This window comes from Halichoerus grypus, chromosome 8 (assembly GCF_964656455.1).
Source record: "Halichoerus grypus chromosome 8, mHalGry1.hap1.1, whole genome shotgun sequence".
Taxonomy (NCBI): domain Eukaryota; kingdom Metazoa; phylum Chordata; class Mammalia; order Carnivora; family Phocidae; genus Halichoerus; species Halichoerus grypus.
Window position 1 is genome coordinate 88,057,789 of NC_135719.1, and position 17,546 is coordinate 88,075,334.

General features: G+C 35.7%; 1 protein-coding gene across 4 annotated transcripts in view; it reads right to left on the reverse strand.

The window, feature by feature from the left end:
* STRN3 (striatin 3) overlaps positions 1-17,546 on the reverse strand; it is a 104,456-nt gene that overhangs the window by 47,936 nt on the left and 38,974 nt on the right. For all 4 annotated transcript variants that reach the window (XM_036093121.2, XM_036093120.2, XM_036093119.2 and 1 more), the window contains exons 2-4: positions 8,452-8,555; positions 7,702-7,775; positions 2,798-2,879 (exon numbers count right to left, since the gene is read on the reverse strand). In XM_036093121.2, the coding sequence (XP_035949014.1) occupies positions 2,798-2,879; positions 7,702-7,775; positions 8,452-8,555 (260 nt within the window). The remainder of the gene's footprint in view (positions 1-2,797; positions 2,880-7,701; positions 7,776-8,451; positions 8,556-17,546) is intronic.

Here is a 17,546-nt window from a genome sequence, read left to right on the forward strand (position 1 = left end):
AGAGGATGATGCACAGGTTAGTTCTCCCTCTAGGATCTAAAATCTGGTACTGAAACTTTCTGTATATCTAATCTAGGATCCAGGATGAGATCTGAAAAGAAGAAAGGGACCAGATTATGACATAATACATAATGGGTCATGAATGGCTTTGTGTGATAAAGAATTTCTTCTTAAGGTATTTGACAGGCTAAGGATGTTAAAAGGAGTCTTAGACACTACTGGAAAAGAACAAAAGATTTTTACATGAAAACTAACGACAGGGAGACTGGTTAGGACACTAACACAGCAAGAAATAAAACTGAAGAGAATAAACGTGAGAAAAATAAGCAAGATATAATCTTAGAGACCTGGTGCACAAATAAACATGGTAGCAGAATGAAAGGAGATACAAGAATTTTAGAAAAATTTTAGGTTTCTAGCTTAGATGGTGGTTCTATTCAATGAAATGAAAAATAAAGTGTCCGAATCTGGTTTATAGGGTACCTAACAGATAATCATGTCGTATCTACAAAAGTGACATTTATTAGGCACAATAATAAGAAAGGTCAAAGAGATTGGACTCAGTATACAGATTTGGGAGTCATCAGTGTTTGATGGTATTTAAAGCCATGGATTTAAATGAAGTTACCCTGAGAAAAAGCTCTAGAACAGAAAGCTTGGGGACACAGACATCTAAAGGGCTAGAAAAATAAGAGAAAATAAAAGAAAATAAAAGCAAGCACTTGAGAAATAAGGGTGGGAAATGACAGCGGGTAGTAAGTAAGAAAAAAGAGCTCAAAAAAGAATGAATAGTTAATGTCAAATATTTCCAAAAGATCAAATAGGAACAAAAAAGGTTTCTTAAGTATGTTTGTGAGTAGCTTCAGTGTAGTATCAAAGTGGAAAACAGAGTACACAGCTGAGAAATGAACAAGGAAGACTACGGAAATAAACTGTCAGAGAAAGATGTGGAGAGACAGAATATTAATCCAGGCAACAACATTAGGCTTTTATAAGAGAAATACTGTATAAGTGATTTCTCTACAGCTACTGTACTCTTCTAACTGCAATTCTCTTTTGGGGGGAACAGCTGCCAGCACACTCTAACCATGCGGCGGTCTGAATGAGCAGCCAAGATCTCACACAACTAGGTAAAAATAACTGACTCATGGGCGTTTATTTGATCAAGTTAAGCCAATTCTGACTAAAACAGGGGGTCCCCTGCCATCTGGAGAAAAGTGGTTTTCAGTAGAAAACACTGTAACTGATACACAGAGGAGAAGAAAACCAGAGAATAAGAACATATCATGGGTGTTTCCATTCCCTGAGAAGTCCTCAGGTATATGTCAGCTCTTGTCTTCCGGATACTCAGTTATTCAGCACTTTCCTCAATTCTGCTAGCATCCTTCCAAAGAATAATCTGTTTTTACTGAAGTTTGTTCAAGTTTTAGTCACTAAGAGTTTGGACTGATAGTTTCAAGAGTTTGAATGAAACACCAGAAACTAAAGTGATAAATATGAGGTTTAAATACATCTACAGAAAGGAAAGCAAAAAGTTAAGGGAGTTCTCACCTGAAAGCCTTCATATTTTCAGTGAAGTAGAACCTGAGGTGCTCTAATGAGTACAGGAGAATGTGCTGAGATAGGGTAAAAGTTTAGAGTATCTGAGGTATAATGGGAGCAGGACATGACCGGGGTTATGGAAAATCGCTCTCTGTAATGTTTGTACAGGAAACCATGAATATGTAAGGGCATTCAGAGGACTCTGTGATTTTTCTCCAAGATTTAATTAGAAACAGAAGCAGCAGACAGCAAGACTGAACTAGGGCTGAGATACTGCAGGTATAGTAAAATGACTGGTGGGAGAGGGGTAAGAGAGGGCAGCAAGAAAGCTAGGGGTCCTAGCAAAAGGGTGATGGATGATGGGGTCTAAGGTGGAGCTAGGTAAAAATAAAAACAAGAAAAGCCGACATCAACAAATAAACAAAGTAAAACCAACCAGAGCTCAAGGAGCTTAAGGAGAAAATGAAGTAGCCAAGAATCTAAAGATCAAGGTAAGGTCAGAGGGCAAATAACATGGGAGTTGGGGGTGGAAAAGGTGGAATATAAGACAAGTGTTGGATCATGGAATATTCCAGAATAGGGTAGTTCTAGGTAGTAACAAGATCAAGGGTCTGACCACATTTCACAGGGTTACTGAAGTAAAGCTAAACATGTATAGAGTTGAGAAGGTTGAATAATTGTAAATTACCCAGGCTATCAGTAGTACACAGGTATCAAAGCTTTAAAAATATAAGGCCGAAAAACAAATAGATAAAAGACAATAAGTAAGATATGCCACACAATTACTTCTAATACAGCAAAGAATTCAAACATCAAAAAGGTTCCTCAAAAATTCAAGTAAAAGTAGGATTTGGCAAGCCACTTATGAAAGGTTTCAGATAACCAGTTAAATTCCTCTATAAACCAGTAACACTCCCACTTAAACCCAAGTCTGTGAATTCTGCAGTGATGGGAATGAGAGCATCCACAAGTATGAACTCTATATTGTTTTTGTTCTCGCCTTCCAGTCATCCAGTTTTTATGACATTCTACCCCACAAATAAGAAAACATCATCATCCTGAGCAGTGTTCAAAGGAACATTCAGAGGAGACAAACTTTAAAAAGATCGAATAGTCTAATAAAGCAAGAGAGCAATTTGAAAACTCTACACACTGTCCTATAATCACCAAATAATTTTTCACTTGCAAAGTGATTGAATATAAGCACTTTCATACCTAGATCCTTAAAGAAAGCTGAAAATGAACCATTACTTACTGTCTTAACAGCTGTCTGCCTTGCTTCCATGTTAACTGGCTATTCTGAGGTGCTGTGGGAGCTTCTGTGTCTTTGGTTTCTTCTAAAAATTAACACACAAACACAAAAAGATGATTTCATACACATTATTTCAACTCTTGAGAAAATATTGTCGAAGTTCTCTCAGGGATAAATTCCCACAAAATATAACTATTTTATAAAGGACAGAAATAAATGAACAACTATTATTTACTGTGGGTCACTCATTTTAAATGTGTTTATCCCAATCAACACTCAGGTACAACCTTCCTTGTTTTAAAATTGGGAAAACCCAAGAGTACATCAACTATTCTACTAGAGATTCAAAAACCAAAAGACTAGGCTTTGAAATGAAATGCTAAAAAGTAATATATTTTTTTTTTAACTACCAGAATTCTGCTGGGTTGAATGCTTTCAAAAATAAAAAGCTAATATTTAATATTTACTTAAGCTATTCAAAATCAACACTTAGGAAACCTAGTATATATAAAACTACTGAATAACTTAATTTTGAATCTGTATCAGTTAACTTAAAGTCTATATCATAACATTTTATATAATCAATTTCATTTTAAGAACTAAAACTTAAGGGGTGCCTGGGTGGCTCAGTCGTTAAGCGTCTGCCTTCGGCTCGAGTCATGATCCCAGGGTCCTGGGATCAAGCCCCGCGTCGGGCTCCCTGTTCTGCGGGAAGCCTGCTTCTCCCTCTCCCACTCCCCCTGCTTGTGTTCCCTCTCTCGCTGTCTCTCTCTCTCAAGTAAATAAATAAAACCTTTAAAAAAAAAAAAAAGAACTAAAACTTAAACCAGAAAATAGTTTCTACTACAAATAAAAAGTCATATATTATTCTGGAATAAAAGTATACACATTAAGAGAGAGTTTAATAAATACTATAGGGGGGTCTGGGTGGCTCAGTCGGTTAAGCATCCAACTCTTGATTTCGGCTCAGGTCATAATCTCAGGGTGGTGAGATCGAGCCCCAAGCCAGGCTCCCCACTCAGTGGGGAGTCTGCTTCTCTCTTTCTCCCTCTCCTGCTGGCCCCTCTCCCCACTCTCTCTCTCAAATAAATACATCTTTAAAAAAAAAAATACTATAATCTGAAGTGAGTCAAACTCTCAGTAAGTATCCCTAGAGAGATTTAAAACTATGTATCAGCACTAATGATATCACAGAAATATTTTCCTATAAAGTCCCATTATGAAAATAAAGATAAAGCAGAGAAGAGAGGATCATAGAAGATCAGTCCTCACACTGAATGTTGACAACCCTTAGCATGGCTCACAGTTGTTGGGCTCCTAGACTCCTCAGAGTCATGAGAACAACTACTGGTAGCAGGCATTACTTCTCTAAGCCTAACAATCCCATTATTAACATCTTTTCATTCTTACCCTGAACACAGGAATTTCTAAGATTTCTAGAAATAATTATTTCACCCTAAGAGCCTACTTTTCTATTTATACCATTTGTTTACTGTGTAATTACATATAATACATAACCACTGGAGAAAAAATACATTTTTAGAAGGAACTATAACTGCCCCAAATCCTATCACCAAGTGTTAGTACTTGAGAATTTATCAATCCCTATTTTTCATCTCAAAATACATAAACTCCTTTCTTAAAAAAGGGGGGGGCAATGTGTGCACTGTACTTATAAGCTGCTTTTGACAACATATTTCAACATTCTCTTGATGGCAATAAATATAGATTAATATCATAAAATTATTCCATAGAAAGTATATTTAATTTAACTAGTCAACTAATGTTGACATTAGTTTCCACTTTTCCCTATTATAAATAATGCTGCTAAGGACATCCTTGAAGTACAACAGAAGCATACAGCTCAATGAATTTTTTAACACACCAATATAACCAGTTCCTCAATGAAGAAAAAAAACATTTATCAGCACCCTGAAAGCTTTCCTTGTGCCCTCTTCCAATCACTAGACACTCCAAAAGGATATCAATACTATCCTGATTTATAAAACCTAGATTAATTTTTGAACTTTATATTCATGAAATCATTTATATCAATTTTCAGTTTTATGTTACCTGTCCATGTTGTCAGATGTAGTTACGAGTTTGTTCATTTTTGTTGCTAAAGAGCATTCCACTATGCTAAAATATCACACAGTATTATGTACCCATTCTAACATTGCAGGTCATTCAAGTTGTTTCCAGATTTTTATTATAAGATACTATATACAAGCCTTATGATGAACATATGTAAGCCTTTTAAGGAGTAGAATACCTAGAAGTAGAATTACTGGGCCACAGAGCACGCTGCTAGGGCTATGTTCCCTTTAGTATCACTGACAAACCACTTTTAGAGCAGTTCAATCAATTTTCAATCCCAACAGGTTGTTCTAAATCCTCATCAACACTTGACCTTTTTTCTCTTTTGTATTTTATTTTAGCCATTCTGGTAGGTGTCTAATTGTATACACTGCAGTTTGGTTGTATTTCCTCAATAACTAATAAAATTGAGTCTCATTTCATCTACTTATTGGCCATTTGGATCTCTTCTCTTATGGGCTGTCTTTTCAAGTCTTTTGCCTATTTTTCTACTGTTAGATTTTTTTTTTTTCTCCTAAATGTATGAAAGAGAGCTCTTTACATACTTAGATACATAGGGTTAAACCAGTTTAGGATACATACACATATTGGTATTACTGAGGCACAGGTATAAAAACATGCATATCTTGTACTTCTGTCAAGACAATATTTTACACATTTTTTTACATTTTGATTTATTTTGTGTATATATAAAAGACACCACTAATTTGTTTAATGTCTATCTCAATCCATACTTTGATGTAAATAATTTTATTCCATTTTGTTTTCATGTTGTATTTTGCCCATCCCTTCGTTGTTTTCCCCTGCTCAACACCATGAAGTTTTTCTACATCAATAAAAGCAATCTATCTTGCTATTATTGTTCCCAGAAATAAAATACTTGGATGTCATTGTATTCCTCATTTTAAGGAAGTTTTAATAGTTAAATTTTTACAGATAAAAACAGAGTTGTTTTTAATCTTACCTCAGTTGTAGGCAGTAGAGATTTATCTGCTAATGATCTGTTTTATACAAGTTGTTGTACTGAGACCAGCTAACCAATTCTGACTCTAGCTCCAAGAACAATGCAGCTGCAACTAGCCACCTTCCTCACGTTTACGAAGACCAAGTTAGGGGGGGATAGCCCTCGAGTTAGAAAATGAATACTTATTTTGTGAATATTCTAACCATATTAGAAAGAAAAGGAGTCAAAGAAAAGTTCTGAATTCATTAGGTTGTGTGAAGCTACTCTACTCCCTCTAACTGCAATAAGACTACTGTAGTAAACAAGGCCCAAAATATATAGACTTTCCGTCTTTTTATCACTTATTGTTGCTTTTCCAAGGATTAGGCCACAATATTGTTCCCTACTATCAAAGTGAACCTTCATAATCACTGAAAAGCCAGACCAAAGGAAACCCATGCAGGATGCTTGTGTGGCTCAGTCGGTTAAGCGTCTGCCTTCAGCTCAGGTCATGATCCCAGGGTCCTGGGATCGAGCCCCGCATCTGGCTCCTTGCTCAGCAGAGAGCCTGCTTCTCCCTCTGCCTGCCTTTCTCTCTTTTTCTGTCTCTGACAAATAAATAAAATCTTAAAAAAAAAAAAAAAAAAGGAAACTCATGCTGCTCATATTTTTTTTCTTAATTTTATATATATGCCAACAACCTGAAGATATAATAAATGGTAAAATTAGTAAGTGGAGAAAAATCAACTGCAGGTTGTATGTATGAAGTGTTTTGCCAAGTTCTAAGTACTTAACATTAAACTTAATATTAAATTAATAGTATTTAATATTAAACTAAAAACCAATTAAATTTTTAAAATTTACTCTGCCACCTAACTAAAAAAAAATCCATACGTAAGTTTTATTTTCCCTACCATATATGCTTTGACTTTATTAGATATGGCACAACTATAGGAGAGGAAAAATTGCATATCCAAATAAAGACACACTTTTTTCTTGTCTTAGTAACCAGCACCCAAGAACAGCACAGAATTCAATCTGACTGCACCATCAAAATGCGTATATGAGTTCTAAATATACCTGAAATAAGAAATTGATAATATTCCCAATATTGTATAATATAAATCAAAATAATCCTCATTTATTATTAGATGTTTAGACGACTTAAACTGTATTGCTTCTCGGCCTTTTGGTTAAGATCAAGTGTAGACTACTCAAACTGTAATCATATAGAACCCTCAAGTTATCATTAAACTGTTAGCCTTTTCCTATATCTAGCCATCTCTTCCCAGCATAACTGTTCATCAGATACTACTCTCACCCTCAATATCCATTCATTTAATTTAGTGCAAGATGCAAAATTTAGTATAGTTGCAAGATGAAGTGAAGATTTTTTTTTTCCTTCTCTTAACCTTATTTGGCTGCCTATGAGGTTTCCAAATTCAATCAAATTTCCAATTTTCAGAATTAAACTGTGTTAATCACAGCTTCTCCAGTTAAAAAGAACTTTGTAATAATAAAAAATTAAGCTCATATGGGCTAAGAATTACCTAAAAGTATAGAAAGAACTGTTTCATTACCTTTCACCTCTAATTAATACCAAAAATGCACCCACAATTTTACAAAGGTTTCAACACAAGGAAAACAGTATAAATAGCCTCAGGATTGAGATGTAGATAAAACTACTTACTTTATTCATTTATTATTTTCCCAAAACACTAGATAATATTACAGTAGTCAACCATTTGACTAACCAATGCTATTAAAGCAAAATGAGGGTGAAGAAAACATGTCTGTTACATAAAAATGAGCTTAAACCAATTTTTCTTGAATTGGGTCAGAAGGTTAACAGAAGAATCAAGTTTACCTGATTCAAAGGTTGGCATTTTCAAATCACCTTGGTTCAGTTCTGTGCCATATTTTAATTTGTGATATTTTGCCCTGAAAATTCAATAATAAATTGTTGAAAGAGAATATTTTCTCCTTTTCTACACAGTTAATACTGGTATACATTTCTCTAATAACAAATAAAACATAGTATGTCTGTTTTTAAGCTTTACTTGCAAAGGAAGTTAGGAAAAAAGGTGCACTGCTGTGAAAGAAAAAAATGTAAATTACCCAATTAACATATACACCTGAGTAAAGATAATTTTATCCTGATCTTTAAAGAAAAAAAAAAAATCCCAAAACTTAGGTTCCATAACAAAAGACAAAAATTATTTCCATTTTAAAGATTTAAAGCTTTTCTTTTCCCATTATAAGAATCAAATCAAAGTATCATCTTGTATTTTGGGCAGGGTTTCATTTCTTTCAAAGAGCTTTTTTTTTTTTTTTAAAGTAGATTATTAATCTCTTTTATTTATGCATATTTTTTAAGATTTTATTTATTTATTTATTTATTTTCCATTCAGTACATGCCCTCTTTAATACCCATCACCAGGCTAACCCATCTCCCCCACCCCCCTCCCCTCTAGACCCCTCAGTTTGTTTCTCAGAGTCCATAGTCTCTCATGGTCCGTCTCCCCCTCCGATTCCCCCCACTTCAAAGAGCTTTTAAATACACTGTACACTAGTATTAAAAAAAATATTGTTCTATTACAAAATGAGGTACACATACCTTTCTTGTTTTAATGCATACTCTAACATCTTTATTCTTCTTACTAAATCCTTCTTCAAGTTTTCTTGACCTTTTCTTTCTCCTTGCAAAAATGCTATCCGGGCCTAAAAATATAAAAGATTCATTTATTTTCATTTTTTCCTAACAATACATAGGGAACCAAAAATAAGAAAACGTGACAGGAAGTTTTAAAATTCATAGAAACAGTCAACCAAACTTTGTTAGTAACACAATTATTTTAAAAATAAACATGACTATAAATCAGCAATTTGCTTACAATCTTAAAGTCTTTAATATTAGTAATTTTTACATAACCATAAAAGGAAACCTTATACATAAAAATTGAACTTACTTCCTAACATATAAGTCACAAAGAACTAAAAACTATTATTTTCATAAATAGATAAAATATTTTTACCAAAATGAGATACTGGTTGTTTCAAAAAACAGTAATAATACCTCAAAAGCATTTTATGAAATACTTAAAAATTTATAATCTTTTCTATTCTACCCACCCACTCCAAATTCTTTCAATTCTTGAAACAACACCACCACAGTATTGCAAATAGTTTAAGTAAAGCCACCAATGTTCAAAGAACTCATTACTTTCTCTTGTCATTTTTCTACTGTGAGAGGAATTTTTTTCTTTTTAATTGCCTTATTTCCTATGAGAAGTAACTCTCTTATCTTTTTCTGGCCCCTCCTATCATGTCAGTCCCCTTTATACACCCAACACTAAAGAGTAATGTTTAAAGAGACTAGCATCTGTGTGGAGACATTTGCCATTATGCACATAATAACAATAAAATTAACTTCCACATAGGGGAGAATGCTCTTGCTGAGATAACCTATAGATGTATTTGTTGATTAAGAAAAAGGAAGCTACTTAGTAACCTAAATCACGATTAATGGAATCAGAACACATGAATTCAGCTGAATGATGTAACCCACTCAGTTAGGATCTGTTCATTTCTATAAAAGAAATAGCCAACAGACCAGCTAAATCAAACTGATTAATAAAAACATAGGACTATTAAATGCCGACTGCCATCAAAACGAGCTCTTCTCTATTCTTTTTTTTTTTTTAAGATTTATTTTATTTATTTGAGAGAGAGAGAGAAAGAGAACGAGCACAAGCAGGGGAGAAGAGCAGAGGGAGAGGGAGAAGCAGACTTCCCCTTGAGTAGGGAGCCTGATTCCAGACTAGATCACAGGACCCTGAGATCATGACCTGAGCAGAAGGCAGACGCTTAACCGACCGAGCCACCCAGCTGTCCCTCTATTATCCTTTAAACAAAACAAAACAAAACAAAACATGAGGGGCGCCAGGGTAGCTCGGATCAGTTAAGCTAAGCACTGGACTCTTGATGATCTCAGGGTCGTGAGATCGAAACGAGCTTAAGATTCTTTCTCTCTCTCTCCCGCCCCCCCACCGCTGCTTACTCTCTCTCTCTCTCGTTCACTCTCTCTGAAATAAAAAAGAAAAAGAAATCATCTATAACTCCTTAACACCTGAGATGTTAGCTACATAACACTTCCAAATACAAATTTCAAAACAAAACCAAAACATCTAGGAGGGATGGTAACTATTCAGAAGCTAACAGTCTAATATCCTAAAGAGAAAAGTTTGACTCTCTTGAGCCACAAAGCAAAAGCGAAACGTCAATTTCATCACACAGCCTCAAGAAATTCTAAGTTTTTTGCCTGTATCAACTTTCTTTTTTTTCACCACAGTAAATGCAGTCACCATCCATTGTCACCACACAACACCCTTACAGTATTACTGACTATATTCTCTATGGGGACTTTTCATTCCCTAACTTATCCATTCTGTAACTGGAAGTTGTACCTCTTCTTTTTTTTTTTAATTCATTCGAGACACAAAGATACAGAGAGAGAGCGCGCGCATGAGCAGGGGGAGAAGCAGTGGGAGGGGGAGAAGCAGGCTCCCTGCTCAGAACCCTGGGATCATGACCTGAGCAGAAGGCAGACGTTTAACCACCTGAGCCACCCAGGCGCCCCTGGAAGTTGTACCTCTTAAACCACTTCACCTATTTTGTCCATCCCCCCAACGGCCTCACCTCTGGCAACCACCAGTTCTCTGTATTTATGATACTGTTTCTATTTTTTGTTTGTTCAATTTACTTTGTTTAGATTCCATATAAAAGTGAGATCATATAGTATTTCTCTTTCTTTGGCTTCTTTCACTTAGCAGAATACCTTCTAGGTCCATCAATGTTGCCCCAAATGGCAAGATCTCATTCTTTTTATGGCTGAGTAATATTCCATTGTGTAATATTCCATCGTCTTTATCTGTTCAACTATCAATGGATAATTAGGTTGTTTCTGTACCTTGGCTATTGTAAATAATGCTGTAACGAACACAGGGGTGCATATATTTTTTCCAATTAGCATTTCCAATGTGGGGCTCGATCCCAGGACCCAGGATCATGACCTGAGCCTTTGTTTAACTGACTGAGCCACCTAAGCACCCCAGAACCATCCTTGTACTGACTTCAAAAAAAAAAAAAAAAAAAGCAAAAACCATTATCACATACTATTAAAGCATTATGTGACTCCAATTTCCAGATCTTATAAGCATACTGTAATTAGCAGTGGAAAAAGATGAGAGAAGCTTATTTTATTCTGCTTCTTAAAAAGCAGTAATCAGGGGCGCCTGGGTGGCTGAGTCGGTTAAGCATCTGCTTTCGGCTCAGGTCATGATCCCTGGGTCCCAGGACTGAGTCCTGCATTGGGCTCCCTACTCAACAGGGGTCTGCTTCTCCCTCCCTTTCTCTGTCAAATAAATAAATAAAATCTTAAAAAAAAAAAAAAAAAAAAGCAGTAATGAGTGATTTTCCAATGAGAAAGGCACTGAAACTAAGTGAAAGTCTCAAGGTCCTCTAAAGGATTAAAAAAAAAAAAACCCTAAACAGTGGCAATGTTTCCTATTAGAATCTTACACTGTTGTCTATGTGCTACTGAAGCAGACAGTAGAATCTTATGTTATTGTGAGAATTCATTCTCATTTCTTGTCTTGGCATTTTCCTATTAAAAACCATCCATCCATACAGAATCTAGTACATTAAACAAGCACAAACTACATTAAAAAAGCAAGAATCCCACAGCAGCTTTTGAACAGGAGTTGAAGGAAGATAATTCACAAACAAAAAGGACAAAAAAAGGTGAGAATTCATTAAGAAAATACCTTTAAAAGGACATGTCCTAACCCAAACTATGTGGAGATGAGGATAAAAAGAAAGTATCAGATATCTCATGACTGCTGGACATGGCCTTATGACCTCACATCACAGAGTATCTACATAGATATTCTGATTCTGACTTAAAAGGTAAACGTTATGTCTGATAGTGATAAAAAAAAAAAAAGACCAATTAAGTAAGAGACAGTGTTTAATAAAGGTTCACTGACAACGAATTCCGAGCTGTTTTTACAGGTCATAATGCACCATTAGTAGCATCATCTCAGCAAATAAATACTTTAAAAATGCAAAAAAAAAAAAAAGTAGGGACACCTACACCACACCTGGGTGGCTCAGTCAGTTAAGCCCCTGCCTTTGGCTCAGGTCATGATACCAGAGTCCTGGGATCAAGCCCAAAATCCAGCTCCTAGCTCAGCGGGGAGCCTGCTTCTCTCTCTCCCTCTGCCCCCCCAACCCCCGCTCATGCTCTCTTTCTCTGTCAAAATAAACAAATAAAATCTTTTTAAAAAAAAGTAACTGCAAAAAGCATATTTACAATGGCAACAAAAAACAAAAGTATCTAGGAATAAACCAACAAAAACGTGCAAGATCTCTGCACGAAAAACTGCAACCTGTACAAAAAAGACAACCTAAATGGAGTAGCAGACTCATAAAAAACAATTTTCATGCAAACTGTGAGTTAATGCAATTCCAATTAAACTTTCAGTGTGTGTGTGTGTAACTTAACAAAATGATTCTAAAATTTATGAAGAAATTCAAATTGCCAAGAACAGGCAAGAGAATCCCCAAGGAGGAAATGGTAGAACCTGCTCTACCAAAAAGTAAGATGGTTTATAAAACTAGAGAAATTAAAACAGTGATTGGTGCAGGGATAGACAGATAAAGAAAAAAAAGAAAAAACCCAGAAACAAACCAATATATATGAGGTCACATGATTTATGAAAATAGAAGTTCAGAACAATAAGAATGGCCCTTTCAGAACTTGTGCTTAGTGTACAGGGTAAACATATGGGGGAAGGGAGATAAAATAAAACTTCTGCCTGATACATCAGTTGTAGGAGGATTACAGATCTAAATGTGAAGACAGAACAATAATGCTTTTAGGATCTAATATATATCTTCAAAATCTCAGATTAAGGAAATAATTCTTTAACAAAACAAAACCATTTAACCATAAAGAAAAGGAACAATAAATTAATTACCATTTTAAAAGTTCTGTTCAAGGCACAGCAGGGATTAGCAACCTGCTTCAGGCTTGTTTTTGGACAGCCCCAGAGTGAAAAATGGCTTAAAAAAAACCAAAAGAATGTCTAACACAGACCCAATAATGGCCCATATAGCCTAATACATTTACTATTGAAGTTTATAAACCTCCTATACGATTATCAGACAAAAAAGATTAAAAAAAAAAAAAAAAGACTGCAAGAGACAAAGGACATTATATATTAATAAAAAGTTCAATAAAAAAAGATATAACAATTACAAATATTTATGTACTTAATAAAATCATCAAAATATATGAAGCAAAAACTAAAGGGGGAAACAGTTCCACAGTAATAGCTAGAGACTTCAATATCCCACTTTCAATAACAGATCAAACAATCAGAAGATAAGGAAACAAGAGGACTTCAACAACACAATAAACCAACTAGATCTAACAGACATATATAGAACACTCTACCCAACAACAGAATACACATTCTTCTCAAGTATGCATGGGATATTCTCCAGGATGGACCATGTTCACCACAAATTAAGTCTCACTATTAAAATGATAAATACCATAAAAAAATTTCAACACAACAAAAAAAGAAATCAGTAACAAAACTGGAAAAGTCATAAATTAGTAGAAATTGAACAACACACTCTTAAGCAACTAATGGAACAAATCACCAGGAATATTAGAAAATACTTAGGAATAAAAATGAAAATACAGCATACCAAAACCTACGGGATGCAGCAAACGCAGTGCTGAGGGGAAAATTTACAGCTATAAATGCTTATATTAAAAACAAGAGGGCGCCTGGGTGGCTGAGTTTATTAAGCGTCTGCCTTTGGCTCAGGTCATGATCCCGGAGTTCTGAGATGGAGCTCCTCATCGGGCTCCCTGCTCAGAGGGGAGTGGCTTCTCCCTCTCCCTCTGCTTCTCCCCCAACTTGTTCTTGCTCGCGTCTCTCTCAAATAAATAAATAAAATCTTAAAAAAAAAAAATCTCAAATTAACAACGTAGCGTTACTATTTAAGGAACAAGAAAAACAACAAATCAAACCCAAAGGTAGCAGAAGGAAAGAAATAATAAAGATTAAAGCAAAGACAAACAACATAGACAACAAAAAAACAGGGAAAAAAATCAACCTGATTCATCAAAAGTATCAACAAAATTGACAAAATGTTAGCTGGGTCCACTAAGAAAAAAAGAAAAGACACAAATATTAAAATAAAAAATGTAAGTGGAGGCATTACAACCAATTCTACAGAAATAAAAGGACTGAAAGAGTACTATGAACAACTGCACACCAACAAACTGGATAACCCAGAAACATAAAACCTAACCAGACTGAATGATGAAGAGAGAGAAAATCAGAAAAGACCACTTATACATTGATTCAGTACTCAAAAATCCCTCATACAGGCGTGCCTGGGTGGCTTAGTCCATTAAGAGTCTGACTCTTGATTTAGGCTCAGGTCATGATCTCATGGCATGAGACTGAGTCCTGTGTCTTTGGGCTCCCCATTCAGCAGGGAGTCCACTTCTCTCTTTCTCCCTCTGCCCTTCCCCCTGCCTGCACGTGTTCTCCCTCTAAAATAAATACATAAATCTTTTCTTAAAAATAAAAAATAAAAATCCCTTATACGAAGAAAAACCCTGGACATGATAGCTTTACTAGTGAATCCTGCCAAACATTTAAAGAATTAACATAAATCCTTCTAAAACATTTCTAAAAATTGAAGACAAAATATTTTTTAACTCATCAATGCCAGCAATGCCCCATACCAAAGCCAGACACAAACACTGTAAGAAAACTACAGACCAATATCTCTTATCAACACTTACGTAAAAACCCTCAACATAATACTAGTAAATCAAATTCAGCAGCATATTACAAAGACTGCACACGACGACCAAGTGAGATTTATTCCTTGAATGCAAGGATGGTTTAACACAAGAAAACCAATCAACGTAAGGCACCTCATTAATAGAATAAAGGGGAAAAACTGCAAAACCATTTCAACCGATGCAGAAAAAGAGTTTGACAAAATTCAACACCCTTTCATCACAAAAAAAAAACAAAAAACAAAAAACCAAACACTCAACAAACTAGGAATAAAATGAAACTATCTCAACATAACAAAAAAGCCATATATGAAAAGCCCACAACAAACATCATACTCAACAGTTTAAGACTGAAAGCTTCCCTCTAAAATCAGAACGGGGGAAAGGGGTAGGTGTGCCTGATGCCTGGGTGGCCCAGTCAGGAAGCGTCCGACTCTTGGTCTCAACTCAGGTCTTGATCTCAGGGTCATGAATTCAAGCCCCGTGTTTGGGTTCCATGCTGGGCATGGAGTCTACTTAAAAATAAATAAATAGGGGCACCTGGGTGGCTCAGTCAGTTCAGCGGCTGCCTTCAGCTCAGGTCATGATCCCAGGGTCCTAGGATCAAGCCCCACATAGGGCTCCCTGCTCAGCAGAGAGCCTGCTTCTCCCTTTCCCTCTGCTGCTCCCCCTGCTTGTGCTCTCTCTCTCTGTGTCAAATAAATAAATAAAATCTTTATATATATATAAAAATAAATCAAATCAAATCAAATGAGAACAAGGGAAGGATGCCTACGTCAACACTCCTATACAATATAGAACTATAAATACTGGCCAGAGTAATGAAGCAAGAAAAATAAAGGAATCCAAATTAGAAAAGAAGTAAAATTATCTCTGTTCATAGATAATATGGTCTTATATGTAAAAAACCCAAAAGACTCCATAAAAATGTTAGGACTAACAAATTAAGCAAAGTACCAGGATATTGTCACACAAAAATCAACAGCATTTCTTTTCTCTTTTTTTTTTCCTTTTTTTTGGCGGGGGGGAAGGCAGAGGGAGAGGGAGAGAAGGAATCTTAAACATGCTCCATGCCCAGCACAGAGCCCAATACGGGGTTTGATCTCACAATCCTGAGATCATGACCTGAGCCAAAATCAAGAGTCAGACACTTAACCGACTGAGCCACCCAGACACCCTCAACAGCGTTTCTATCTACCATCAATGAACAATCATGAAAGGAAATTATAAAACAATTCCATTTTTAACAGCATCAAAAAGAACAAATTAACTTGGGAATTAACCAAGGAGGTGAAGGACTGGTACAGTGAAAAGTACAAAATAATGCTGAATGAAATTAAAGACTGAAATAAATGGAAACACATTTCATGTTCATGGACTAGAACACTAATATTATTAAAATATCAATACTACCCAAATTTATAGATTCAGTGCAATTCTTTTCAAAATCCCAATGACATTTCTTGCAGAAATAGAAAAATCCATACTAAAATTTGAATGGAATCTCAGGGGACCCCTAAATAGCAAAACAGTCTTGAAAAAGAATGAAGTTGGAGGCCTTTCCTTTCCTAAGTTCAAAACATACTACACAAAGCAAGAGTTATCAAGACAGTATGATACTGGCAAAAAGACAGACATATAGACCAGTGGAACAGAAATGAGAGACCAAAAATAAACCCTTAACATATAGGTCAAATGATCTTTTACAAGGACGCCCAGACCACACAGTGAAGAAAGAACAGTCTTTTCAACAGGTGCTATTGGAAAAAATGAATATTCACATGCAAAAGAATGAAGTCAGATTGTTCATACACCACAAATTAATTCAGAATGGATCAAAGACCTAAACATAAGATCTAAAACTATAAAGTTAAAAGATATAGGACAAAATCTTCAAAACACTGGATTTGGGAATGGTTTCCTGGATATGAAACCAAAAGCACAGGTAACAGAAGAAAAAACGGACAAATGGACATGATGAAAATTTAAAACTTTTGCACATCAATGGAAACTGCGAACAAAGTGAAAAAGGAATCTATGGAACGGCAGGAAATATTTGCAAATCGTGTGTCTGATAAGAGATTAATATACAGAATATATAGACCATTTCTAAAACTCAAGAACAACAGAAAACCCAATTCGAAAATGGACAAAAGACTTGAATAGGTATTTCTCCAAATAAGATACATCATTGGCCAATAAGCACAGGAAAACATGCCTTACACCACTAATCATCAGGGAAGCCTCCTATGAGATATTACACCTCATTAGGACAGCTACTATTAAAAACAGTAACAACAACAACAAAAAGCATCGGTGAGGATATGAAGAAACTGGAAACCTTGTGTAAATTGTCAGTAAAATGATAGAGCCATTGTGGAAGATAATATAGTGGTTCCTCAAAAAATTAAAAATAGAACTACCATATTACCCAGGTGCCTGGGTGGCACAGTCGGGTTGAATGGCCAACTCCTGTTTTAGGCTCAGGTCATGATCTCAGTGTTATGAGATCAAGCCCTGCATCAGGCTCTATGCTCAGCGTGGAATCTGCATGGGACTCTCTCTCCCTCTGCCCCTCACCCATGTGCGCCTTGCACGCGCACACACGCGCACGCACGCGCACGCTCTCTCTCTCAAAGTAAATAAATTAATCTTAAAAAAAATTATATTACCCAGCAATTTCAGTTCTGGGCATATACTAAAAAAGACTGAAAGCATGGTCTTGAAGAGAAATTTACAGACCCACGTTAACAGCAACACCATTCATTATAGCTAAAACCTAGAAGCAACCCAAGTGTCCATCAAAAGATAAATGGAGG